This window comes from Sceloporus undulatus, chromosome 1 (assembly GCF_019175285.1).
Source record: "Sceloporus undulatus isolate JIND9_A2432 ecotype Alabama chromosome 1, SceUnd_v1.1, whole genome shotgun sequence".
In the NCBI taxonomy this organism is placed as follows: domain Eukaryota; kingdom Metazoa; phylum Chordata; class Lepidosauria; order Squamata; family Phrynosomatidae; genus Sceloporus; species Sceloporus undulatus.
The window spans coordinates 261072062-261099590 of NC_056522.1; the positions used below are offsets into that span (position 1 = coordinate 261072062).

General features: G+C 39.8%; 1 protein-coding gene across 3 annotated transcripts in view; it reads left to right on the plus strand.

Annotated features, from left to right (window-relative positions):
* The window catches only part of SYT12 (synaptotagmin 12), an 84979-nt gene extending 57456 nt beyond the window's left edge, over positions 1-27523 (plus strand). For all 3 annotated transcript variants that reach the window (XM_042465525.1, XM_042464684.1, XM_042466351.1), the window contains 4 exons: positions 18436-18651; positions 19384-19504; positions 21803-21936; positions 26806-27523. In XM_042465525.1, the coding sequence (XP_042321459.1) occupies positions 18436-18651; positions 19384-19504; positions 21803-21936; positions 26806-26979 (645 nt within the window). In that variant the 3' untranslated portion in view covers positions 26980-27523. The remainder of the gene's footprint in view (positions 1-18435; positions 18652-19383; positions 19505-21802; positions 21937-26805) is intronic.
* Positions 27524-27529: the final 6 nt, after the last annotated feature.

The following is a 27529-nucleotide window of genomic DNA, read 5'->3' on the forward strand; positions in this document are numbered from 1 at the left end:
CAGATAGATCACCAACAATGGTCCTCCCTGGCCTCGTATCGAGAGGCATGGAGATGCACTATCCATGACGCTGCAGCCTTCTTCGAAAGCTCACGCCGAACGAGCCTCAAAGAGAAACAACAACGCAGAAAGAACCGCAACCTGGAAACATCACCCAAGGAGACTTTCTGCTGTGCTTTCTGCAACTGGACCTGCTTATCCCGAATTGGCCTTTTTAGTCACCAACGCGCTTGTACAAAGCGCGGGATGAGTCCTTCCTGAATCTTCATTCGCGAAGCAAAGCCAGAGATATATTTTAGTAATTGGATTGGAAGCTCTTCTTCCAAAAGTCAAAGTGAAGATACTCGAATGAGGAATCCTACCAATCAAGCAGCTAGCGATGTTGAACCAGTGATTCCTCAATGGTACTAACAAACCTGGACTGGGTTACTTGAAGGGTGCCTTGAAAAGTTAAGCTTGTAGACGATATATGCCCTTTCCCTACTATTTTCGTTGATACTAATTTGATGATTCAGAAAGTCAAATTAAGTGACAAATTGACATGCAAGACCCAAGGCCATCATAACTTACCTTTATGGCGGAGCTTCCTTCTGCGATGCAGCCAAAAATTATGGCTGGGCAGGATATTAGAGGGTGATAAACATGTACACAATAATAACTTTGAGTTGCATTTGAAATAATATTAAGCAAGGATGGTTTTATGTTTAAATAAGCAGAAATGGACTGATGGTTAGGAAGTACTAGACGATAAGGTTTGTATGATGTGATCTGTTAAATGTTATAAGCATTGGATGTAAATAGTTTTCTTTATTTGTTTTTAAGTATTGCAACCCCAATAAAAATTATATTAAAAAAACAGTTAAGCTACTGTGACAGATGGATCCCTAAGTGGCATTTCTGATAGAGCTGAAGGTTCTGTACCACAGCAGTTTCTCTCCTCTTCTAAGACATTGGTGTCACTGCCTTTCTGAATCAAATGGTAAAGGCAGCATGGCATTCCTTGATAGAACCAGTTACCTGGCACAAGGAAAATCTTAGATGTGTCACTGTTTACCAGAAAACAAAGTCTCAGTCCTTCCTTTTGACTGGGAAAAAGGGAGAGTAAGACACCAACAGACACTGTTAACTGTTTAATCCCATAGTTACAGGTAAATTGTCCCATCATTATGGTAGGAGCTGACTGAGAAAAAAGTGTCTTGAACCTGATGGAGGGGTATAAAAGGAGTGTGTCTCCAGTTTGGAAGGGGGATGTGTAACTTAACAAAAGTTCGGAAAACATGAAGTTGTATTAGCTACATTCTAGTTACCATTTTCCTGCTTGAGGATATTCTTGTTATAGAAGCTATTTTACATTATTCAGGTAATTAACCGCCCTGGGCTGCAAGAAATTCTGCCAAAAAGCTCCAGCATTAAGATGCTGCTGAGAGAGTTCCTTGAGTGTGAAGTGTCATAATGGAGGAAATTAAACAATGCTGTGGAAGAGAAGCAGGTTTCGTTTATTAGGAATGGGAGAAAGTGGGGTGAAGATGAGAACAAAGTATTGCTTCCAACAAAATTAGAACAGAATCAGAATGTTAGCACTGAACATCAAAATTGTGGCTGGAGAATATCAAAACCATATGTGAGCAAAATTTGGCCCTCCAGATGTTTTTGGACTGCAACTTACAGCATTTCTCACCTTGGCTGGCTATGGCTGATGGGGCTTACAGTCTAACAACTTCTGGAGGGCTATGCTTTGCCTACCCCATATCTAAACAATTTTTTCCCTGATGTGATGACTATAGAAAAGATCAAGGTAGGGATGAATTTTACTTTCCAATCCTAGAAAAGAAGATAAGAGAAGAGAAGTGCATTTACTATAATGTAGTGGTTCTCAAACTTTTTACCCTTGTAACCCTCTTTGCATCTACATGCAGATGTCACAGGCCTCCCCAGCTCAATATATGAATAAAAATATTTTATTTGTTTAGTGTGAGTATTTTCATTCCCACATTTGTGTATATTCATATTATAACATTTTATAAGGAAATATCTCTTCTTGTCCTCCTTTTCCTCCTCCCTCAGGGAGATGCTCCAAGCACCATTCTCTTCCTCTCCAGGAGAAAAAAAAATTGGGAAGTAGTAGGAGGGATCAAGGCCTCCAAGCCTCGCACCCTCCTTGCGTGAGGTCCTCGCTCACAGTTTGAGAAATACTGCTATAATAGATGATATATAGTCAGGCCAGAGTACAATCTAAAAATCAATCAAAGGTGGTGAAACCAGAGGCCCCACTACTGAGAATCTAGACATGTTGCAGAGCGTTTGTAACAATGGTGGGCCTAGTGCATCCTGTCCTACATCTTAGGAGTGTAAATCCCAGCAGCTCTAGGCAACATAGATAATGATGAAGAATGTTGGGAACGCTAGTCCAACAACATCTGGGAGGTTGCCCTTTTCCCAACCTAACTATAAAGAATCTTTATAGTTCTGTACAAGAGTGGTTATAGATTTGTATTTTACCATACATTCTACTGTTCATCAGTACCATCTAGCTTCATGAGCCAATGGAAGAGCTTTTGAGAGTTTGGGGGATTTTTCTTTCTTTCTTTCTGAAGAAATGGAGTATCTGATGGGGTGTACATTCTAAGAATTTGGGGACATGGTGTACTTAATGGACATGTTTTCCGTTTGAATTCAAGGATTCCTGAGCAACTTATTTGAGCATGGTTGGCCGATTTTCTCTTGTCTTAATCCTGAAAATATTTACTTGTGAGGAGTTTCTTGATGAATATGGGGGTCCTCCAAACAAGACAAATTTATTGGAAGAGTGCAGCATTTGTTGCTGTAGCTCTTGGTTGTTGTTTTAAAGCAAAATATGCAGATGACATTTCTGTGTTTCCAGACTATTGCTTCTCGGCCTTTTGGCTAAGATCAAGTGTAGTGTAGAAACATTTTTCCCACTCTGGAGTACATTTCATTTTAATTCTGAGACAGTTCAGAAAAAAATTATCATTTTCTTCTCATTCTTTCCTTCTTTTAATTTTTTGAGTTTTCATACAGCAACGCAGCAGTGAAGTAGCACGTTTGCACTATAGGATTTTAACTCTAAGGCTTTTTTGTAATTCAGAAAGGAAAAAAGTTGCTCTTCAAACCATAGGACCACATTAGTAAACCACACTACCATTTAGAAAAACATTTGGAAAAGCCCTAGTGCACATCCAAGAAATTGTGACAAACAGCACTGCAAAAAAATGGAATGAGTGGATGTGGAAGCTACAACAAAGGTTAACAAAACCAAGCAACTCTGCTGCAGGATTTCACACTTCTTCATACCAATGGTTAGATCATTTGTTTTTCTATTTAGGATTAATTTTCTCATCTTCCTCGCCCCTGCCAAGTTGCTCAGAGCAGGGGAGGCACCATGTTGAAAACCCCCCAAACACACATATCTTTGAAAAAGGGTGCACACACACACACACACACACACACACACACCACCATACCACACCTGATGTTAGCTGTGACTATTGAATGTCAACCTAAAGAGGCACTATTGCAGTTCTCTTGAAACACATTGGTTCAATTTGGTGCCTGTCATTTTAAATCCATAAAACAAGATTCCCCATCTAAGGAGTCTATTGAGGGAGTTATTATTATATTTACAAGAGGGGCTAATTCATTAGGAATTCTAGATATCTCTACTATAGTTTATCAGTGCAGCAGGTGGAGTAGGTTCCATCCTGCCCTCTTCAGTCCTTACAGTTACATGACTCTAGCATTGCAGTGCTGAAGACACTTCCTTGAAAAGAAGTATCATTGATTTCAAAAGACTTTGCTTCTGAATAAGACTGAGGAAGATCAGGGTGTGTTAGATATTTTGTTCTCTTTGAAAATCTTCCAGATCATCTTGCAGGGAGCTGGAGATGGGTTTGATCAGCCTGCACTGTTGCCTTGTGACAGCTGAGGCCAGCACACACAGCTAACATTCTCCCTCTGCAACATGCCCTGCTGTTGGGAAATGATGAAAGTTTAATGCTCACTTCATTGCTAGCACTTGCTAGTTCTCTGGGCTAATTCTGTCTTTTCCAAGCTCCAGAGGGGTTTATGTCAGGCACTTAGAGATGCTAGAGGAAGGAGAATGGAAAATACTCATTGGCTCATCAAATGACAGTTTGAGCCCTGGAGCCTTCATTAGAGAGGTGTTCTACTTGAGAAATTGGACCTGGAAACCTAACAGGAAGGTTGTTTCTCCATCACAGAGTGTCAACGCAAAATATAGGTGAGGGAGACACACACAGAGAGAATACCAAAAAGGGCAGGAGTTGTTGCCAGAGTGACAGAGGCCACGATTTGCTTCCACATCTAGGAAATGGATAGAATTGTGAGAATAAATGCATAGCTCAAAGCATTAGCAAGTAAAAACATTACTAGCCTTTCTGCCTACATGTAATATTAATTGTTTGCTTTCTATAGTAATAATAAAGGAATACTTGTCCTTGTATCTTACATTGTCATAGTTCAAGAACAGTGAAACTAGGGCATGTGAAATTTGGTGTTGATACAAATATACTATAATACTAGAAGTGTACGCCTGGGTTTATTTTGCATTTTTATAATGGTTTATACAATTAATTAAAATCTGTCTGTTTCCTGCAGTACTATCATGAGTTACTAAGAGGAGAGAGAGAGGAGGAGGTGGAGGAGGAGGAGGAATGCTGACCTTATGTAGAGATGAAGCTGCAGGCAGATATGGGATATTCATTTCTCTGGAGAGCTTATAGGCAGCTCTGTTTGCTGCTTCCCTCTGCAGGGTTCCCAGTCTCTTCAAAGAGTTGTGATGGTGGGGATGTTGTTGCCAGATAAAGTAAGGAAGGGAGAGAATGGAAGTAAAGATAGACCAATGAGAAAGAAAAAAGTGGAGGGGGAAGAGAAAACAAAGAGGGAAAAGAGAAAGCACACCAGAGCAGGAGACTTAGTGCTTCTTCTAGTTTTTGTTTGTTTGTTTTGTTTTGTTTTGTTTAATATATACAGACAACCTTCTACTGGCAGAAAACAACAAAGACTTGGAATAATTGCTAAAGACAGTTAGAGAAGAAAGTGCTAAGGTAGACTTAATGTTGAAAATTAAGAGAACAAATTAAGAGAACAAAAAAACATGGAAGATCTACATGAATTCATCCTAGATGATTGGAAACTAGAAATAGTTTTTAAAAAATACCCTACCTTGGATCAAACATTGATTAGAATGGAGACTGCAGTCACAAAATCATAAGATAACTAGGAATGGGAAAGGCAGCTATGAAGGAACCAGATAGGTTCCTAAAGTGCAAAGATATAACACTGAACACTAAAGTTAGGATCATCCAAGCTACTGTATTTTCTGGAGCTGGAGATGAAAGTTGATAGAAAGAAAATCTAGATACAAAGTATTGGTTATTACCTTTAAAGCCCTGCATGGTTGGGTCCAGATAAAGTATGGGATTGCCTCCTCCCATATAGCCCATCCTGTATACTCAAGTCCTCTGGTGAACATTTATGCCAGTCAGCCATGACTAAGTTGGCAGCTGTCATCCAAATGATTTTTTCTTCAGCTGCCCCTAGACAATGGAATAACCTGCCAGAAGAGATTAAGCGGAGGAATATACTGTCTGAATTTAAAATAGCATTAAAGATTAGTCTTTTCCAGCAGGCCTATGCCAATGATTCTTAAATTGTGAATTTTAAATTGTGGGTTTTAAATATGGATTGATTGTTCTAATGTGTACTGGTTTTATTTGTTCTTTTAAACTGATGTGTGCTTTTAACTGATGTTGTGTGTTGTATGTTCATTTTCTTTTGTTTGCTACCTCAATCCATGGGGAAAGACAGGCAAGAAATAATAATAATAATAATAATAATAATAATAATTACTGTTATTATTATTCAGAGTTTGATTGGTGTGATTCTTTCGAGTCAGCCTCTCTCATTTTTACTCTATCTGTTGTATCCCCAGTGCTTCTAATAGTGGTAAGTGGTTTCTGTGTTCTTTGTTTTGTTCCTGCTTTTTACATTAATTTCACCAATTCCTGGGTCCTTTATTTTTTTTTATTTAGGTATTTTTATTGCCTTTTATTTCTGAATCTAGTAGTGGACTATGGAAGTGGTGGGGGATGGCTCTCCCTGAAATGATGGAGGACTCCAGTTGGCCCATGGGTAAGGTTGCCATAAGTCAGGACCTCCAAACTGGGACAAATGTAGGACAACATTTTCAAACATAACACACTTTTTTTTAATTGGTTAAAAGAAACAACATACCTGGCCTTGGAATTTTTATTAAACAATATAAGAAACTCAAATAAAATCAAGGGTATCAGGCTAAAAGGTAAAGAGCTTAGAGTGCAAGCCTTCGCTGACGATTTAATGGTGGTATTGGAAGATCCTCTTAGAAATATTGAGAACTTAATGATGGAGTTAAATCAATTTGGAAGATTAGCGGGATTTAAAATAAATAAAGAAAAATCTAAAATATTGGTTAAAAATATTACTAATGAAGAGAAAGCATTATTAAGGGCCAAATCGGGGTGTGAAATAACGAAAAAGGTGAGATACTTAGGAATAAATATTTCTGACAATAATATGAACTTATTTGATAATAATTATAAAACTCTTTGGAAGGATGTTAAGCGAAAATTGAACAACTGGAAACATCTGCACCTGTCTTTATTGGGTAAAATCAATGCGGTCAAAATGTCTATACTTCCTCTAATCCTCTAATCCTCTAATCCTCTAATCCTCTATTATATATGCTCAACATGACAGGTATTTTAAGTAAAGAAATAGAGAAAAAATATGGTCGTATAATTTTGTATATGGTCACAGTAGCCAGAATGACTTATGCGGTTTATTGGAAGCAAGAAAAAATCCCAACAAAAGAAGAATGGTTGAATAAAGTAGAAGATGCAATGGGGATGGATATATTAACAGCATCCTTAAAGGAATTAAATAAAGAAAAGGTTGAAAAAGAATGGGAATGCTTAAAAAATTATAGGAAAAAACTTATTGGAAGAATGACGGATAATTAGATAGGATATTATTATTAATATACAGAAGTTATAATTGAACAAATAAGGAAAAGAAGATTGCATATACTTTGGGGAAGCCACAATGAAGAAGAAACCCAATAATACAAGGAATTGCATGTTCTGTGTGTTTGTTTATGTTGCATGTTAACAGTCTATATGTGTGTGTATATGTAAATATGTATATATATGTATGTATAAAAATAAAATTAAAAAAAAAATGTCTATACTTCCGAAACTGCTATTTCTATTTATGAATCTCCCCATCGATATCAATAATACAATAATAGAACAATGGAATAGAGATATGCGAAGCTTTATATGGGAAGGTGGCAAGCCCAGAATTAAATGGAATTATTTAAAGGAAAAAAAGCAAAATGGGGGCTGTGCGCTACCTGATATTAAAACTTATAGGTTAGCCTGCAACTTATCTTGGCTGGAAGATTGGGTGAGATTAAAGGACAACGATATCTTAAATTATGAAGGAGCAGTCTTGCGGTACGGATGGCACGGTTATTTATGGTATAATAAAAGCGCAGTGCATAAAGATTTCTTTAATAACCCAATAAGGAGGGGGTTATTTAAAACTTGGAAAATTGTCAAAGATAAATTCTATCCCAAAATCCCAGGGTGGGTTTCAACGCAGGAAGCTTTCGCAAATAGATGGGATATGCAAAACAAATGGGTTAGATACAGCGATATACTTGAAAACAATGTCAGTATGGGCTTAACCTTAAAGCCCAGAGAAAAATTGATTGCAGAAGGAATCATTATAAACTGGTACACTTATTATCAAATCAAGAACAGATTTATTCAGGATATGAAATTATCGGGTGTGGATATCAAATTATCGGAAATGGACAAATTACTTATGGAGAATAATGAAAAGAAGATCTCTAAATATTATACCTTGCTGAGAGAAAGGGACTTTGAACAAGAGCCAATTAAGCAATATATGGTTGACTGGGCGAAAGATATGGGGAAAGAAATACCATTGGAAGCATGGGAAAGGGCCTGGTCTCGTACAAACTCCTTTACCCAATGTATAAGTTATAAAGAAAACTTTATTAAGATCAGCAACAGGTGGTATTATACCCCGGCAAGACTAAAAAAAATGGGTAAGCTAAAATCTGACAAATGCTGGAAATGTCAGGAGACAAAGGGGACAATGATGCATATGTGGTGGGGATGTATAAAAATTAAATCTTTTTGGGAAGAGGTTCATAACATAATTCAACAAATCTTTAATATCAGTTATAAAAAAAGGCCAGAACTTTATTTGTTGAATATGACCTTCTTTATTAAGAATGAGGATGAACGCAGATACTGGAAGGTAATACTATATTTGATAACCACTGCTAGACTGATCATAGCAAGTCATTGGAAGGACACAAAGGCATTACAAATAGAAGAATGGCTTCTTAAATTAAACACTATTATACAACTGGACTTAATTTCTAATAGGTTAAAAGGGGGAAAAAATGAAAAAATACAGCTGGAATGGAATAAAGTGGTATCTTACCTTAAAAAAAGGTGGAAATTGGAGGACAGGCTGGCCGAAGCCCTTTTATAACTAATAATTAAAGATGGAAAAAATTCCTTTACAGTTATATAGTTGTGTACATAATATGTAAGGCACGTACCGGCTCAAACTTCTCATTCATCTTAAGTAGGGTTATTTAAATTACCTTTTCTTAAATATGGTTGGGGAAGATACTATGAATACACCATATGAATGGCTAAAAAAAAAAAAAGGGAGTAATACATCAATTTGTGAGTGTATGTACATTTTGGCATGAAATCATATACAATGTCAGGAAAATAAAAAGGGAGGAAATAAAGCTAGGAAGTTTAATTTACCTTTATTTGTGTTATTGTTTTGTATCCTGGAATGTACAATCTTTATATATGAAAGCATGATTATGTATTCAGGAAATGTTTTGTTCTTTTTGAATTATGAAAAACTTAATAAAATATATATATATATATATATAGAAACAACATACATTGTAATTCCAACAAATCTGTTGCATTCTATTACATCTTATTATCTGTGTTCCAAACAATTACAATCATACATAAATCAACAGAAAAACTCATCCTTGCATACTTATCCATTATTTACTTAATCTACCAAAACTCTTTATCTTATTTGTTTATGTTATCACTCTTCAAGTAATATTTTTTCACTTATGTAATGTTGTCGTCATATTATTGCTTAATCGTTTAAATGCCAATATTTTTTCAAGAAGTCATCTATTATCTTCCAGTTCATTTTCAGTAAGACACATTTTTTAAAAATGGAGGACACGGGGAAAAAATTGATGATTTTTTAAAAATGTTAATATAAATGCATGTTTCTTAGGCATGATCAAAATGGAGGACATTTTGGCATTATTCCTAGACAGATGGCAGAAATGGACTTCCCTTTCTGGCCAAACATCCCTCCTCCCATTCCAAAACACGCACAACAGCACATTTGAGCATTGAACATGGTTTACTTAACATGGCCTCTTGCATACTTCAGAGGCTTATTCCATAACCAAACCCCTTGGGTTTAACACTTAGCATGGTTTAACATTGCTATGCATACTGAACATGTCAAGGTGGTTTCCTAAGAAGTGGATTTGCCATTTCAGGTTTCTTGTGCCAAGTGTACTTCTCAGAAGTGTGTACTTGGTCAAGGGAAAGCACAAAAAATACACCAAAAACACACTTTGGAAGGTGACACTGTCTTGCCTTCAGAAAGAGCGTGTGCATGCCTCAGAAGCTGATTGATATCAATATCACCATCCCCATCATCATGACTATCATTGCCCAAGCAAACCAGGCTTGTTAGCATTCAAAGCACCCAAATGCACTTTGGAAAGTCACACCATCTCAGCTTCAGAAAGAGCGCGCACATGCCTCAGAAGCTGATTGATATCAATATCACCATCCTCATCATCATCACTATCATTGCCCAAGCAAGCCAGGCTTGTTAGCATTCAAAACAGCCAAATGCTCTTTGGAAAGTCACACCATCTCAGCTTCAGAAAGTGTGAGTGCATGCCTCAGAAGCTGATTGATATCAGTATCACCATCCTCATCATCATCACTATCATTGTTAAAACATTGTTAAAAACAAAACAAAAAACAAGGGAATCTTGGCTATTATTAAGACTAAAAATAACAAAAAATAAAATAAAAAATAAAGGAAACTTGGATATTATTAAGGCTAAAAATAACAAAAAATAAAATAAAAATAAGGGAGACTTGGATATTTTAAATAATAAAAATTAACCAATAATAATAATAAAAAAAATACATTCAAACCACTCCACCACACTGACTCTCTTAAACAGGCCTGCCCTGAAAAAAGAAATGAAAACTAAGGGAGACCTGAAATGGCCACTCACCTTCCCTTCTCCTGCTGCTCCTGCAAATTACAAAGAGGAAGCTTTGTAATTCGCGCCAAAGACAAAGAGTGTTACCAAAAAGCCTCAAAGATAATTCCCCAAACGTTTGGCCAAAACTCACCAAATCCCCCCATATCTCACCAAATATTCAGTCAAAATTCCTGAAAAGTCTCTATAATGTTAATATGGCAATAAAACGTAGCCCTAATTGAATAAAAATAATTGGAACTTATTTCAACTCTCAAAATTACCATTAAAACCAACCACCAAAATCACACCAAAGGCTCTGAAAAGTACCCATTTTGGTGTGAAAATCACCAGATTGGCAACAAGCCCTTTGCCCTCCCTCTGGTCCAGAGTCCTCCTCCGCTCTGCCTCCGCTGCCTCCTCCTCCTCCTCTTCTGAGGCTCTGCCTCCTTAAGGGGCCAGCTCCCATTTTAGGCCAGCGCGCGGCCAGGGCCAGGGTCGTGGAGGAGGAGGCAGAGGAGGAGGTGGGTGGCCAGCTGGCCGCACATGGCCCTGAAAGGCCAGGGGGATGCGCGGGGGGAGGAGGAGGTTGGAGAAGGAGGCGGAGGTGGGTGGCTGGCCGGCCAGAGGGAGCGCGCAGGGGCGGAGGAGGAGGAGGAGGCAGAGGAGGAGGAAGCAGACACGGAAGTGGGTGGCCAGCCGGCTGCATGAGCAGCCGTGGCCATAAAGAAGACGCGTGTGGGGGCAGAGGTGGCCACAGGTGGGGTAGTCCTGCTTTTGGCAGGAAACCGGACCGGAACCGTGCCAGCACCACCAAAAGATGATTGCCCCGTCTGCAGCCGGGTTATGGCATCCCTACCCATAGGCTACCCGTGCCTAAATGTTTGGTCTCTTCCTCTTGTCTTTTTGGTGTTCTTGTTATTTCCTTTGTGCTGATGCTTGTCTAAAGATTGGTTTCCTTCTATTTTCTACCTCCTCCCCTCTTTGTCTGTGGAACTCTTTGCACCTGAGCACCCCCATTTCCTCCTCCTTTGCTAGCCCGGCAGACTTACTCTCCCTTCTCCTGAGCCACTAACTTTTAAATTTGAGCCATTCTCTTTTCACTTCCCTATTCCTGATTTCCAGAGAGGAGGATGGGATTGCTGCTGAGTTCAGACATCATCTAAGTAACCTTCCTGTGATTTTCCATCTCTTCTTCCACTTTTTTTTCTTACTACAGAAAATCCATTAAGGAGAGAAATGCAGAATGGCAGCAGAATGCCTTCTGATGGGTAGTTCTGTGAGCCTTTCATCTTCTAGAAGCAGATAGGTTGATTTGGAGTGATAATGGTAGCTTGACAGTGTAGATTAAAAGAGGATTTTGTCCTAGATTTCTCCCACTCATGAGGCTGGGAGTAGGGTACTGTAGTACAAAACTCACAGTTCCAAGGTAGCCCTGTTTTTAACACACCTTCATATCCTTGCTATAGCATAGCAACTATTATTATTAGGCGCTTTCAAATCAGCTCTTACTTACTGTGACTTTATCATAGGATTTTCTTGGCAGGGTTCATGTGGTGATTGGTGTTACCATTGCCTTCCTCTGAAGCTGAGAGAGTGTAACTTGCCAAAGGTCACCCAGTGGATTTCCATGGCTGGGTGGAAGTTCACACCCTGGGTCTCCCAAAGTCCCAAGTCCAATGCTCAAACCACTACACCATGAATAACCATTGTTTCTTCTGGGGTTTTTTTTTATTTCACTGAAGTAGAATCTAATATGACTAGAAACCTTCAGTGAGAAAGGGAGAGTAAGGAGCAGGCTATGGGGGAGCAGGATAAAGAAGAGAATTTGTATTGTTAGTGGACATTGTTTACAGTATTTCCTTTCAGATGCCAGAGCGACAGAATCTCTTTGACTTTGCACTGCAGGCTTGATCATTTATTTAGCAAACCTCCCACGCGCCCTGGGAATGGGAGACAGAGAGGGAGAGGGAATTAGCTGAGTGGAGCAGAACCGAGATGGTACATGATATACACTTACATTCTCAGAGGAAGACCAAGAAAAAACATCTAATTTGTATTTAAATTCTTCACTCAGTGTAATACATTCCTTATGTTTATTGCCATGTCTGTAGAGAGAGATAAAGAATAATATTCTTATTTTCCTGCTTGTGATCACCTTGCAAGCCTGAAAGGAGTGAGGTGTTAGTGTAATTTGTTTATAGAAGGTTCAATGTTTGATCCTGATTCTAATCAAAAAGATGACTTTTATGCTGCATTATAGAAGACAGAAGTAAGAAAGGGCCGTCTCTCACATAGAGCACTGCCTATATAAACAGGGATTTAAACCTGGGGAGTTTATCAAACAGGAGGAATTTCTCTTAAATTCGAATGAAAAGTAAGTGGGGCCAGAACGCATTCACTTAAGGTTGCTAGTTTCACGCAATTATGTGAATACGCATTGCATTCGAACTGGCTTCCCATTGCCTGAAAATAGCATGCCATTGCCTGAATTTGCCTGTGGCAGTCTATCACGCAATAACGTGAAACCCCATGATTGCGTTCGGACTGACTTCCCATCACCTGAATTTATGTGTAGTGGGTTATCATGCAATAACGTTAAACCCCATGATTGCATTCAGATTGCCATCAGATTATATTTCCAATTCCCCTTGTCTGATAAACTCCTGGGTCGCTAATCTTTATCTGACAGTAACCACTATGCATACTGCCTAAGGGTCAAGGATTCAGTGCTTGAACAGACAAAGTGATAAAGATGGGTGCCCTTACCAGAGTAGCCAGGCATGAGAAGAGGGAGGAGATATTCCAAATGACAAGGAACTGACTCCCAGATGGCTTTGTGCCACAATGCTTCTTTCCCTTTTTTCCCTCAAAAATTAAAACCTGTTTTATGTTGATGTTAGTGGAAAACAAATGGCAATTATCTGTTTAATATATTTTGGCCAACTTGGACACAGAGAGAATTGTGTCCTAGCATTTTTTCCAGAAGACCTCAAGTATCTTTTCCTGACCTGCACAGAGTTTAGAAAAGTTACCTTTTGGATTACATTTCTCCAAAGACCTCAGCCAGCATGCTCAGTGGAGCCAGTCCAGAAAGATAATTTTTCCAAGCTATGGTGTTACAGCATATGAAAATTTTCACAGGAAGTTGTTAGAGTTATTTGTAGCAAAAGTCAGAGCTTGCATGTCTTCTCCACCCCACATGGATGACCTTTTCACACTTCATTTCATGTTTCTTTAATACCTCTTAAGGGTAATATGGGGTGCAGCCTAGGCAAGGCATTATTGGCACCACATAATAGGTCCCTGTATATGTTTCTTCATGTTGCCTGTTGATTTATGGTGGCCCCATGAATTTTGTAGTGCTTTTTTAGGCAGCTGGCTGCTCAGGTGTCCCACTGAGCTACCCGGCACCATAAGTCACTTGCTTCTGAGTTCAGAACAAGATACCTAGCTTCAATCACGTGGCTGGACTCCTTGTTCTAACCTCAGAATGAGTAACCTGTGATGGTGACAGACACATGGGGAGGCTGAGCAGAATGCCAGTGTAGACAGCAGCCACAATGCAGGAACAGAGGGCTGAATCTTCCCAGAAGATTCAGAGCAAGAGGTGTGTTATTTTAATCCATTTTAAGACTGCTATACCCCAGTTCTGGTGTGGAATGTGGCAGAGGTTCTGCTTGCATCAGAACAATAGAAATAGCAAGTACATTTCTATACCATTTACTGATGTTCTAAGCAGTTTACAAAATGTAAGCTAATTGTCCCCAACAAGCTGGGTACTCATTTTAATGACCTATGGAAAGATGCCAGGCTGAGTCGGCCCAGAGTCTTTGGCTGGTATTGAAACCAGGGTTTGGGACATACATCATCAAACAATGGGGCCATTCCCTCTGGGCATAACGCGATGTATATCGCTGCAATTCTGACTCGGATTTTTTTTTTCCGAGTCGTAATCAAATGTGACACATCATTCCCATTAAAAATGGGTGCAAACAGACCCGTTTTTTTTACCCCTGTTTTCGTTCCCATTGATATTTTCCCTGTGGTAATTCGAAGCGGGTTATTTTGCTCCCTGTTCCCATTGCCCTTCCGGGACCTGATTTTTTTTTTAAAAGCTGCTGTCAATCAAGCGCCTAAGCACTTGATGTCACAGCCAATCAGTCACTTATGCACTTTTCCCCTCTGGGAAAGGGAAAAGGAAGCCTCTATTCCCCTCAAATCTATTCTCTGGAAGAGAGAAGGAGCCTCTATTCTCCCTAAACACCTTTGCGTCCTAGGCTCTTCTGTGTCTTCCCAGACTCCCTCTGGAAGAGAGAAGGAGCCTCTATTCGCCCCAAATCCCTTTGCATCCCAGGCTCTTCTGTGTCTTCCCATAGTTCCTCTAGAAGAGAGAAGGAGCCTCTATTCCCCCCAAATCCATTTGCATCCCAGGCTCTTCTGTGTCTTCCCACAGTTTCTCTGGGAAAGAGAGAAGGAGCCTCCATTCCCCCCAAATCCCTTTGCATCCCAGGCTCTTCTATGTCTTCCCACAGTTTCTCTGGGAAAGAGAGAAGGAGCCTCCATTCCCCCCCAAATCCCTTTGCATCCCAGGCTCTTCTTTGTCTTCCCATAGTTCCTCTGGAAGAGAGAAGGAGCCTCTATTCACCCCAAGCCCTTTGCATCCGAGGCTCTTCTGTGTCTTCCCATAGTCCCTCTGGGAAAGAGAGAAGGAGCCTCTATTTACCCCAAATCCCTTTGCCTCCCCCATTGCTCCTTGGACTGTCTGGAGGGCGATCAAGCAGGCATGTTATGCAAAGCCGATCTGCTGCTCAGGCGCTCAGGCAGAGACAAAAAAAAGAAAAAAGAATAGTTAAAAATGGTGTTCAATGGGTCTCCTTACACATCAGTCCATGAATATGGATCAGGGGGGAGGTTGCAGGGGGCGTAATGTGTTTACTGCATTTGGAGGTCAATGTAGCACGATCGCCTTATCCTGCTTCCCACTCCACCAGAGGAAAGGCTATGCAAACAGGAGAAAATGGCGCCGGTAATGCAGGAAAGAGAACAAGCAGGTGACACCCCTAAGCCAGCTCCTTGAGCACTGCACCTCCCATCCCCAAGTTCCTGAATCGGACACCCTTGTCATTTCCATTCATATGCCGCAAATCAGACTTGGGAGGCACAGGAAAACTCGCTGAAAATGCTCTGTTAAACCGGTTTATCAACCACTGATTTGGGTTTTTTCAGGATAATTCAATCACATGGGAGTCAGATTCGAATTCCAATGGGAATGATATCGGAGCAATGCGGATCGAATGCGCACTCAAATGGGAACGATGCACCCATGATTCGTATCCTGATCCACATTATAAGCCAATGGGAATGGGGCCAATGTCAGAACTGGGATGAGGGGGAATGGTCCTTTTTGGCAGGCTGGGCGTCAGGTTGCATGTCAACTATATCCTCTTCATTGCTCCTAAACCAGTCAGTGCTGTTTAATCACATCCCATTCATTGAGAAGGTTAAGAAGTGATATGATAGCCCTGTTTAAATATTTGAAAGGATGTCATATTGAGGAGGGAGCAAGCTTGTTCTCTGCTGCTCCAGAGAACAGGATCTGGAACAATGGATGCAAGCTACAGGAAAAGAGATTCCACCTCAACATTAGGAAGAACTACCTGACAGTAAGGGTTGTTTGACAGTGGAACACACTCCCTCAGAGTGTAGTGGAGTCTCCTTCCTTGGAGGTCTTTAAGCAGAGGTTAGATGGCCATCTATCAGGAATGCTTTGATTTGGATTTCCTGCATGGCAGGGGGTCCTGGATGGCCCGTGTGGTCTCTCCCAACTCTATGATTCTATGATTCTATGATTTTTGATTTTTCCTAATTGGAAACAGTTCCCTTCCCAAACATCTGCTGCTGGCAACCAAATCCACTTCATCAAGCTAGTCTGCCACTCTGTGATGAGGTTGAATAAGCCATTCTATTGCTATGAAACAAGATTCAGCAGCCAATCTGGTCAGCATTTATACAATGAAAGTAAAAAAAGGCACACCATCTTGTTCTGTGCCTCAGGCAGTAAAATGCAATGGACCATCCTTACCTGCCTAAAGAAAAGGATTGGCTGTGCCTCAGGCAGCCAGTCACAGGCACAACATCCCCTGATTTTAGAAGCTATTATTGCTCAAGTAATGAAATCATGAACCACTCAATGCAACTGCTTTGTAGGGCAAGCACAAGAAAAAAATGCTCTAATCAGCAAAGTATGCTGAGCGCTTTAGTCAGAGAGGATTCACAGAAAGAAGCCAGCATGGTATCGATTTTGTACAGGTCAGAGTAAGCTAGATCTTGGGAAATCCCTCTTGCTCTCCTGCCTGAGGGGGTGGAATCAGAAGCATGGTTGCTGAGTAAACAGAATGGCAGGCAGCAAGTATAAAACGAGACCTTTCTGTTTGGCACCAGAAATGAGGGAATCAATAAGCAATTGGAAAGTAATTAGCACAATTGACAGTATATAGGAAGTCTTGAGACAGAAATGCAGGAAGTGCCCTTGACATCTGAGATGAATAGTGGAAGGGGGCAAGCAGATCTGTGGCTTCCAGAAAATGACACTCCTTGCTTATTTGCATTCAGGATACATTCCCTCGGGCAAATATAGTGTTTCTAGAGAGAATTTAGTGATTCTACAGAGAAGATCCAAATACTGAGAGCCTGAACAAATAAAGCGGGTGTGTGTGTGTGTGCGTGTGTGTGTGTGTGTGTGTGTGTGTGTGCGCGTGTTAAAAAGCCAGTGCGGGATGCTGACTAGAGCAGTTCAGGGAAACCAGGGCTCAAATCTGAACTCAGCAATGAAGCTCACTGAGTGATACAAACCAGGTTTTACTAATTGTAGCCTACCTCATCACAGAGTTGCTATAGGGATAAAACAGGGGATGAGGACAGAGTGATGTGACATTCTTTGAAGGAACTGTGGGATAATACAGGTTTCCTTACTTTGGTGCTTTGTGTAGCAGACATCTTATTCTGTGACCTATCTGTGCAATGGATGTCCTGAGTTCTGAGATTTCATAGCAACATTGTAGCCTATTTTATTTATTTTTAAAGTAAAGAAAATTGAATACTATTTGATTCCTAATCCTGCAGCAAATATCCAGTTGGTTCTTGCATGGTAAGCACAATTTGGTGGGCCTTGAAACAGTGAATCCCACCTCCCCCGAGGTCTCTTACTTATTGATGTGTCCCAAGGTTTCCCAAGATGTTTCGTAAGAATATGTTCTTTCAACAAAGGCTGCCTGTAGTACTCATAGATGTGAACATACTGCAGCAGTCATGGTACCAAGCTTGTATTCAGAGCTGTTTCGGGCTTTTTTACCTCACTGCATGAGGGCCAGCTGCTTAGCATCTTCTGCCCTTCTCTCTTCTCCAGCATTTTGAGAACTCTCCAGAGAGTATTCCTTGAGAAACATCAGCAGTAATGCAAGTTCTGTTATTCCTGTGAAATGCAATTGTGATTTCTCCTTCTCTCTTCCCAATTTTCTAGTATAGCAGATACATACTGGTGTGAGTGTGGAACCTCATCATTTGAACAAGACCTTGGGAGTCATGCAGAGGGGTTTGCTAACACACCACCCTTTGCTGCAAGTCCAAAGGACTTCAAAAGAAGAGAATAACACTGTTTTTCAAAGGGCTTATTATCTCATATTAATGGTTACATTATTGTTAGGTTAAGCATGCCAAGTCTGGAGATAAAGAGCAAAGGCCCTGAAAAATCTGAGGCTGTTAAACTAGACTCTCACTGTTCCTGAGGTCACCTTGGCATTGGACATGTGAGTGGAGGATGATAGGAGTTGTAGTCCAAACACATCAGAAGGACTTCATATTAAGGGAGGCTGCTTTCTCTCTTTGGGTAAGCCAACTTGCTACATTGGTAACATGAATGCTTCCTGATGTGTTTGAGGACAACATAGACATCACTCCAAGGCTGAAGCATTGACAGCAGAGTCCTAGGATTTGGGTGGGTTTCTCATTTTCTCCTTGCTGTTTCTCTGCAGATCCAGAGGAGTGCCTACTCTGTCTTCTTCGATGAGAGATTTTCAATCCCCTTGGATCCTTCTGCCTTGGAGGAAAACAGTTTAAGGTTTTCTGTCTTTGGCATTGATGAGGATGAGAGAAACATCAGTACTGGGGTAGCTGAGCTGAAGCTGTCAGATCTGGATCTCTCTATCCGTCCTTTCAATGCGTGGCTGTATCTACAAGACATGAACAAGGTAGGCTAGCTGTCTTAGTGCTTCCTTTCCCCCATGAGATGAGGTGAGATCATTGCCTGAGGCACCTGATTTTGGCTATCATGTAAGGCCAACCAGTTATTTATTTAGTGCACTAATTTTTATTTTAAAATTATTCTTATTTAATTTATTTTGGCTTCTTAGTGCCATGGAAAGAGAGAGGCACTTGTGGACTTTTCTGCCTCAGGTACTAAAATAACTTGGTTTCCCCTAAGAATACTGTATCTTAGCTGTTGAGTGGGATGTAAGTGGAGCACCATTTACTGCCCTACCTGAAGCAGCAGTATGACTAGTGCCAACCCTGCCCTGAGAAAGAGTTTGTGAGCCAGAAGTGTCATGGAGAAAGATGCTGTTAGTCAACCATTGGGTGTCATTGTGGGGTTGTTGGTTTTGTTTTTTTCAACTACCTCCAAGTCCTCTGAACTGGCCCCAAGGCAAGACTGTGGCTTTGTTTTAGGCAGTTCTGTGGAGATTGCAGTTCTTGGGAAGGGGTGGGACAGAGGTACCAGAAAGACATGGTAGGGATCTTGGCAGCTTTCTAGATCATCTAAATGTTGGTTGCTGTTTTTCAGATATTATGAAATCTATCTCAATTACTTTCTTACATTCTCCACTGCCAAGAGACCAAGAAGCAATTTCTGCCATTGTTTCTTTTGTACAACTAATGAAATAGAGTAATGAGCCATTAATGGCCTTCACCCTTTCCCCTTGCAGGCTACTGATTCAGTGGGGGAAATCCTGCTTTCTCTTAGCTATTTGCCAACAGCAGAGAGATTGACTGTAGTTGTGGTTAAAGCCAAGAATCTTGTATGGACCAATGGCAAAATGACCGCAGGTCAGTAAAGAGTCTTGATGTATTGCATATCCCCTCCTCATACAGTCCGGGAGATTGTGAATATTCTTTCGTAAAGCTCAGTGGGTAAATGAGTAATAGCTGTGGTATAATCTATTTACAGTGTTACACATAAGTCCTTTACTTGGCTATCAGCAAATCTATAAAAAATATCCTTGTCTTTTAGTTTTCAAGCTATAGATCTGTTCATTTTTATTTTAAAAAACACATACACAGTCTTTTCTCTCATTAGTACCAGTAATGGTTTTAGAATGATTGAATCATTTGGAATTCAAAAAGCCATGTAATATCTTATGGGCACTGTGTAATATCTTGTGAGTAAATATTATTTATTTCTCTATAAATCATTAGAATATTCTTAGAATTTGCACTGCAATTGTGATGTAAATAAATACTGGGGGAAGAGATTTTGAATTGACTGTTAATGAATTAATTATCACTGAAATGAGAAGATTCTGTTTTTTTCCCCCCCTCCATCTTGAAAATAACTGACAATTGAAAAGTCTGGTTTCTTTTTTTATACCTCTCTTGTTATGTAGCTCCAATGAACAAGGAGAATCATTTTTGAATGAACAACACACTGATAAGTAAAACAAATTTAAAATTTATTGAAATGACAGACAAGATAATAAAAAGCAATACATCACTATAAAACAGTGAGTAATATAAAATATGGAGTAGTAATGATAAAGTTCCATCATAACAACTTAACATGGCTAGCAAAGTTCAGTAGCTAAGACACAACTACTAAAGATAGCATCAAACATAATAAATACAGCTACAATGTAACGAGCACAAAATGCTGTGATGAAACAATCAGTGAAAAAATAATCAAGGCAATAGTAATCAAAGATAGATAGTAACTAGTGTATTAAGTTTTTTTTAACAAAGTTCAAACATTAAATCCTAGCTAGATCCAACATCCACAATGGTTTAGCAAACAGAAGCATTTTAAATTTCCAGTTAAAAAACAAAGTCATGTATACCACTCCTGTAGAAAGTTAAGGATTCTTACATGGTTGCAGCACATGTTTTAAACAGGCCAGATCTGAATAGGAAATTAAGCACAAACTGTCTGGCAAAGAAAACCCATCTGTCCCTGGTTGTCCCTCTTCATTGCTGTGTATGGTTGTAAAATTCCATCATGGCATCCATGAACACAAGACTTCTGAACCAGAGGCATTGTTCACTTGAGACAGCTAGCTCTTAGGCCTCAGCTCATTGTTCTTTACTTCTAGTACTACAGAACATATAACAAGCAGTCACTTTCATGTTCTCCTGGTAGGCTTTATACAGGTAACTGACTGGCCACACTGTAAATAGAATGTTGGGCTAAATTGGCCTTTATTCCTATCCAATATTTCTTGTCACATGTTGTTTGTTGTTGTTCCTCATTTACAGCAATTAAGAGTCTGTCCCTGCTTCTGTCAGTCACAGTGTGAGAGGCCTCTCCTGAGCATAAATGTGCCATTAGGGAGCTGCTTTGATCCAGCTTCCAAATTCTTAATGGGAATTCATCCTAAATTTTTGAACAAGATGATTAACTAAAAGGTGTAATAATGAGAAATACATCTGAAAATAAAAATGTTAATTACCTTAGCTGTCAGTGTTAGTGACATTATAGAGTAAATGGTTCTTCTTCTGATGAAAGATCCACCTTAGAGGCATTGAGGAAAGTGTGGGTGGGGAGAGATTCACCTCCTATTTTGAAGCTTTTTTGGTCATTTCCAATGAATTCTCACAGCAGAGCAGTCATAAAAATATTTTGGAATCTCGCTTGCTTTGGCTTCATGCTGAGGCTACTTAAATAACCATCAACAGAAATTGAAAATCTGTACGAGTTGATTGTCCTTGAAGGGTCTCAGTAGTGTTTTAGCAATGTTTAGTTTTAATTAACTGGATTTTTCTTGGTTGATGTAAGTGAGCTCACAGACAAATAATCTGCATCAAAATACAGATAATTTAGATACTTTGATTAACAAATTATACCAGTCATAGCAAAGGTGACTGAGTACAGATTATAACACTTTAATACCTTCTTCCTCACTTCTAAAAAAATAGTCAAAAGGTGCTTTTCACTACACTAACGTTAGACACGTTTATATGTGTACAGTGTCTAAACTGGTAATGTCCACATCTTGTTAAAAATGCATTGGAACATTTTAGTGAAAATAGATACCAAATAAAATATTGCAGAATTTCACAAGTAAAATCTGCAAAAAGAAAACAGTTTTGTTTTGGTATCCAAGTAAGATTATCTGCTTCTTACCATCCATTCAGATCCTTTTGTCAAAGTGTATTTGCTGCAGGATGGGAGGAAGATCAGCAAGAAAAAGACTGCAGTGAAAAGAGATGACACAAACCCGGTGTTTAATGAGGCCATGATTTTCTCAGTACCAGCAATTGTCCTACAGGTAAGAGCACCCTGCTCAAAGTGAAAATACAGTGTTATCCATTGAGCTGTTGTACTACATGTGGCAGCAGTGTTAGTGTTGGTATTCAATCCATGGTTAAGCACTGTTAGTGTGTTGAGACTGCTTGTGAATACTTATTCAAGATTTGCCACTTGAAGTGTTTTTTTTTTCCAGGACAAAGATATGGCTCTATTGGTTGCATCCTTGCCATTATCTAAAACATCACTAGCTTGTCCACCATAATGACTGTAAACTTGTGATCTTTTAGATATTTCTAGACTCCAGGCCTCATCAGCCCCAGCCAACACTGGAGCTGGTTAGGTAGTAGAAGTTGTCACCCAACATATGAATGGCCATCCATTTCCCATTCCTGATCAAAACAACAATGTTAATTCAGATGACTTTTTCTCATTTGAATGAATAAACGACTGACTCATGACTACCTTCTAGACTAAGTGGTCCCCAAACTGTGCCCTTTAAGAGATTTTAGACTTCAGCTCCCAGAAGCCTCAGCCATGTTGGCCAGTAGTCTGGGATTCTGGGAGCTGAGGTCCAAAATCTCTTAAAGGGCACAGTTTGGGGACCACTTTTCTAGACTAATACTTTCTGCTATGGTGAGCAGCAGGTCAAGAGTCTCAGACAGAGGTCTTCACCAGTATACTGTTCTTTGAAATGCTCTCCTATGTGCCCACCTTAAAAAAAACAAAACACTGGGACCTTGTACAGTCAGACCTCCATATCAACAGATTCCTTATCCATGGATTCAACCATCCATGGGTTGGAAATATTACAAAAAGATATAAATGCTCAAAAGCAAACCTTGATTTTAATATTTTATATTATTATATATATTATAATTTCACTTTGCCATTGTACTGAATGGGAATTGAGCATCTACAGACCTTGGTATCCATGAGGGGTCTTGGAATCACACCCCCAGCGGATACCAAGGGCCCATTGTATATGAAAAGCAAGTACTTTTCCCTCTTCCAGTGCTTTTAATTTGTGCTGTACCCTTTTCACTGGCAGCGGTAGAAGCAGTGGCACAGCCTGAAGTTGCTTTATGGTTTTCAAGGGCAAAGAAATGTGAAACAGGACATCTCTGCCCCAGTGGTCAGTGTTAAGATACAGTTGAAGCTTTCATGGTGCAAATTGTGTTGGTTTTTTTTTTGTTTTTGTTTTGTTTTGTTTTGCAACAGTGAAGCTAGTTCATAAGATCAGACTGCCTACCTAAGAGATGTTGCAGAAACACTGAGAGATTCATATGATTCTGTTTCAACAATTTCATGGTTTTATCCCTCTATTTTACTTTAGGGGTCTGTCTTTAGGAATTTGTTCAAAGACACTTTTATATTAAAGTCAGTTCACATGGCCATTTTTGTACACAGCGATTTTTGGTCCTCCACATGCTTGGTTTTCAGTTCCCAGATATTCCATCCAGTAGTAGAAGATAGTGTGAGTTGTAGTCCAAAACTTCTGAAGGGCCTTTCTTTCTTTCTTTCTTTCTTTCTTTCTTTCTTTCTGTTTTTTCCTGTGTTCTAATGTATTGCATTTAAATTTGTGTTTCTTTGTGTGCTTTATTCAATTTTTATTGTTGTGAAGAATTGTAATAAAAAATATTGGGCCAGGGGTGGACATCTGGAGGGCCAATATTTCCCCATCCCAAGCAAGCCCATGTTAACTTCAGCTGCCATGTATAACATGTGTCAGAAATTATGAGACTGTGACCTTTAGATGCATCTAGACAAAAGCACTAATAAACAGCAGCATCCATCTGAATAGACATGGAGATATCACCATTCTTGTCTTCTTGCTCCTGCTGACAGCACTTTCTTTCTTCTTGTGACTATTTCTGAGTTCACACATTTTTTTCTTGATGGGCAATAGATTCTACCTACAAGGTTTCTGGCATGCAAGGCAGAAACTTTAAAATTAAACCCTGGGAAAGGAAACTCAGCAAGCAAGATGTAAACAGAATCACTGCAGCACCATTCAAAAGCTTCTGTGCTGGAAGCTAATACAACATTTCTAAAAGAATCATCTTCAAAAGAGAGATAATAAGGAAGAAGTTTTGTTCAGCAGGGGCAGGGAAACAAGAAAAAGAATGGGTTACCATAACGACCTGGCGGAGAGCAACCGCTGTGGCTTATCCCTTTGAGATGAGAAATGAGTTCCCAGACATTGTAGTCATGAAAATGAGGAAATAAGAGGAAAATTTATGTTGTACCTCAGTTTGTCTTGTACATCAATTGTAAATGCTTGAACCAGAAGTGCTGCCTTCAGATGGAGCAGCAACATCACCCCTGATCCACCAAGGTCAAAATGCATAATATCCAAATAAATCAAATTATCTTGCACACCCAACAGAAAATCCCACAAGCTTTTCACATCTTCTGAACAAATCCTGTGATAGGTGTGTCTTAGGGTTACCATAAATCAGCAAGAACTTGGAGGCATAGAGCCCCAGGAGAATTTTCATTTACACTACAGTAGCATATGATCCATGTTACCTGCTTTGGTTCCCACATTTTAGTCCTCTGGGTGTTTTAGACTTCTGTTCCCAGAAGCCCCAGCCAGTTTGGCCAATGGTAAGGAATTCTGGAAGCTGAAGTCCAGAACATTTGGAGGACCAAAGTTTGTGAACTATTGCCTTAGAGTGACTGTTAATGGCACCTAGAATCTCTTCAAAATATGTGTGATGGTGGCAGACCTATCTGTAATAGCAAATCTAGTCAAGGTCAGGGTATAGCAATCATGTGAACAGCAAATTAATGGTAGGTGATGGTGAGATGAATAGCATTGTCCCACTTGCCCTTTCCTCTTATTAAAATGCCATATCAATAGGAAGCACAATAGCAAGTATGTTTCTATTCCACTTATCAGTGCACTTAAACACTCTCTAAGCGGTTTACAATGTGTAAGCTAATTGCCTCCAATAAGCTGGGTACTAATTTTAGCAACCTTAGAAGGATGCCAGGCTGAGTCGACTCTGAACCCCTGGCTGGTATTGAACTCACAATCTTGTGGTTTGTGAGTGAGTGGCTGCAGTACAAGCATTTAACCACTGTGCAACCAGGGCAATTCACCAGTACATTGAATTGGCACAGTCCACATTGGGTCCTGCAACTGGCACAGTTTGTTTGATCCTGATGAGAGCATACAAAGTTACATTTTAAAAAAAGAAACATGGCTCTTTTCAAAAGACAAGACAAAGTAGTTTGCTGTAGCTGATTCCTGCATTCATTTTTCACATTAAAAAAAATCATCACAAGCTCTGCTGGGCCATTTTTGGGATCGGTAGCAGTTGTCAGCTAAAGTTTTAGAAGGAGTGTTAAGTAGTGGATATATTTATAGGCATAACAGAAGATGTCAGTAGGAGATCCTAGATTAACACACACACCCCTTCAGTTTTTGCAAGTAGCCTCTTCCATCTGGCACATCCAGAATTCTGTGACATGACAGGCCTATCTCTGCTGTGTTTTAGTATTCTGGTAACATGCCAAGTATTGCTCTTTTGCTCTGTTTTTGAAAAAGTTCTGTGAGGCAAGAACACACACTGTGTGATTGCCATTGCAATTCACATTGTAACTTGCTTCCTTCTCAAAATAATTTAGAACAAAATGGAAATCAGGACCCAGCCCTGTAAGTGTTCTGAAATAGTCGCATTGTATATACAGTTGCAACACATTGCTCACTGCAGCCTTTCCATCTCTAGGATGTAACAGAGCTGACACTTGAGTTATTGCTTGCAAATGCAAATGCTAACTTCTGTCAATAGCGACATAAATCTCATCCTAGGTTGCAGTATAACCTGAAAGTCTGAACTTGATGGTCCACAATCTTATCTACCCAATGGAAATATAAAAATGGCCATGTGTCCTTTACCATTGATCATGTGTAGAGAAATCAGACAGAGCCATCTGCCATCTGGTATGGACAGTTTATGGACACTGTGGCCAATATAACTGACAGTGTGGTCAAATCAATTGACTGCTTGAACCATATAAATCTCTTACTTTTAAAGGCAAAAAAGCAGGTAGGGAAAAATACAGGATCGTTAATTATTGCATGATCAGATAATCCTCAACCTTTGGATCCGGGTGCAGGTAATAGCTAACTTTAGTAATTAACTAAAGGAAGGGGCAGATTATTTCTGTGTCTGGCAGGTAGAGATTCTTCCGCTTAATCCAATAGGCAAACAGCTCCTGTCATGTTTGCATGGGTGCGCGGAATGCCTCTGGTTAATTAGGAAGAATTTCTCCTAAAATCATGACTTGTCTCTTCTTTGGACCTGTGTGCCTCAATTTTTTGTGAGTGGGATCGTATTGTGCTCTGTAGTGTTCCAGTGTGTTTCATTCTTATTCCATGTTTATATAGTTCCCTGAAATGTTTACAGAGTACATGATTGCATATCTATGCCCAGAGGAACATCAAGTATAAACCTAGATCAGAGATAGGTGGAAAATAGATAGTCACACTTGCTTCAGATTGATTGCAAATGTAGTTACAAAAGAGTGGGGACCTTTGGCCTCCACATTTTTTGGTGCACTATGCCAAAGATAAAGTGGGACTATAGCCTAGAACATCTGGAGAACCAGAAGTTCCCCATTCCTTCAGTAAAGAAGCAGGAATGTCTCATACAGAACTACACCCTGATGAGTTAGATGTCTCCAGTGATTTCAGACAGGTTAGGTGTAGTAGAGTAGAAACACTGGGATCCATCTTGCTTTCCAAACATAAGCCTGAATGACATTTCAAGCTCACACCATTGTATATTAACTTTGTTTTGTAAAACCAGGGTTTTCACAATTTAAAGTAGCAAGGTTGCATACAGCAGAGTGTAGCAGATATCTATTCATGTCTTTACAGGAACTGTCTCTTCGGGTGACGGTTGCAGAATGTTGTGAAGATGGGAGAGCTGAAAACATTGGCCATGTCGTCATAGGCCCAGCTGCGGGAGGCATGGGCATCACACATTGGAACCAGATGTTGGCCACCTTGAGGAAGCCCGTGTCCATGTGGCACCCACTTCGACAAAGCTAAGGGCACAGTTATTTAATAATTCATCACAGTGCCTAAATTCTTCCTGTAGGTGGATAATATTGGCTGATGAAATATAGGACACCTAAGAGCAATAACTGTTTGCCCTAATATTCTTCACAAAATGAGTAGCAGCAACAGAAAAGACACAAACAAACAAAAGTCAGTTGCCAAATGAGACCATAAAAGCCTTGGGAAAGCTTCAGAACTAAAAACATGTGAGTGGAAGCCATATTAATACAAATGTGCCCTGTAGGAGCTTGGAGACAAATGGCCTCTCTTGACACCATTATTCTGATATCACCAGCTTGGAGAACCAGTCCTTTCCGAACATGAAAGTGTGTTTGGCACTCCTGTGTATGTTTTTTTGCATTCTAGCCAACAGAGTTGGAGGGGAAAACTTGTGGTCTATCATCTGCTTGATTACACCCACCCCTAAACACATCTACTTTGAAGTCTAATCCACTGAATTGGTCTTACTTTGAATTAGGCGTACTTGGAATCATAATTCTGTATCTTAGGCCTTGTCATGTTTGTCATGGAAGCAAGTGTC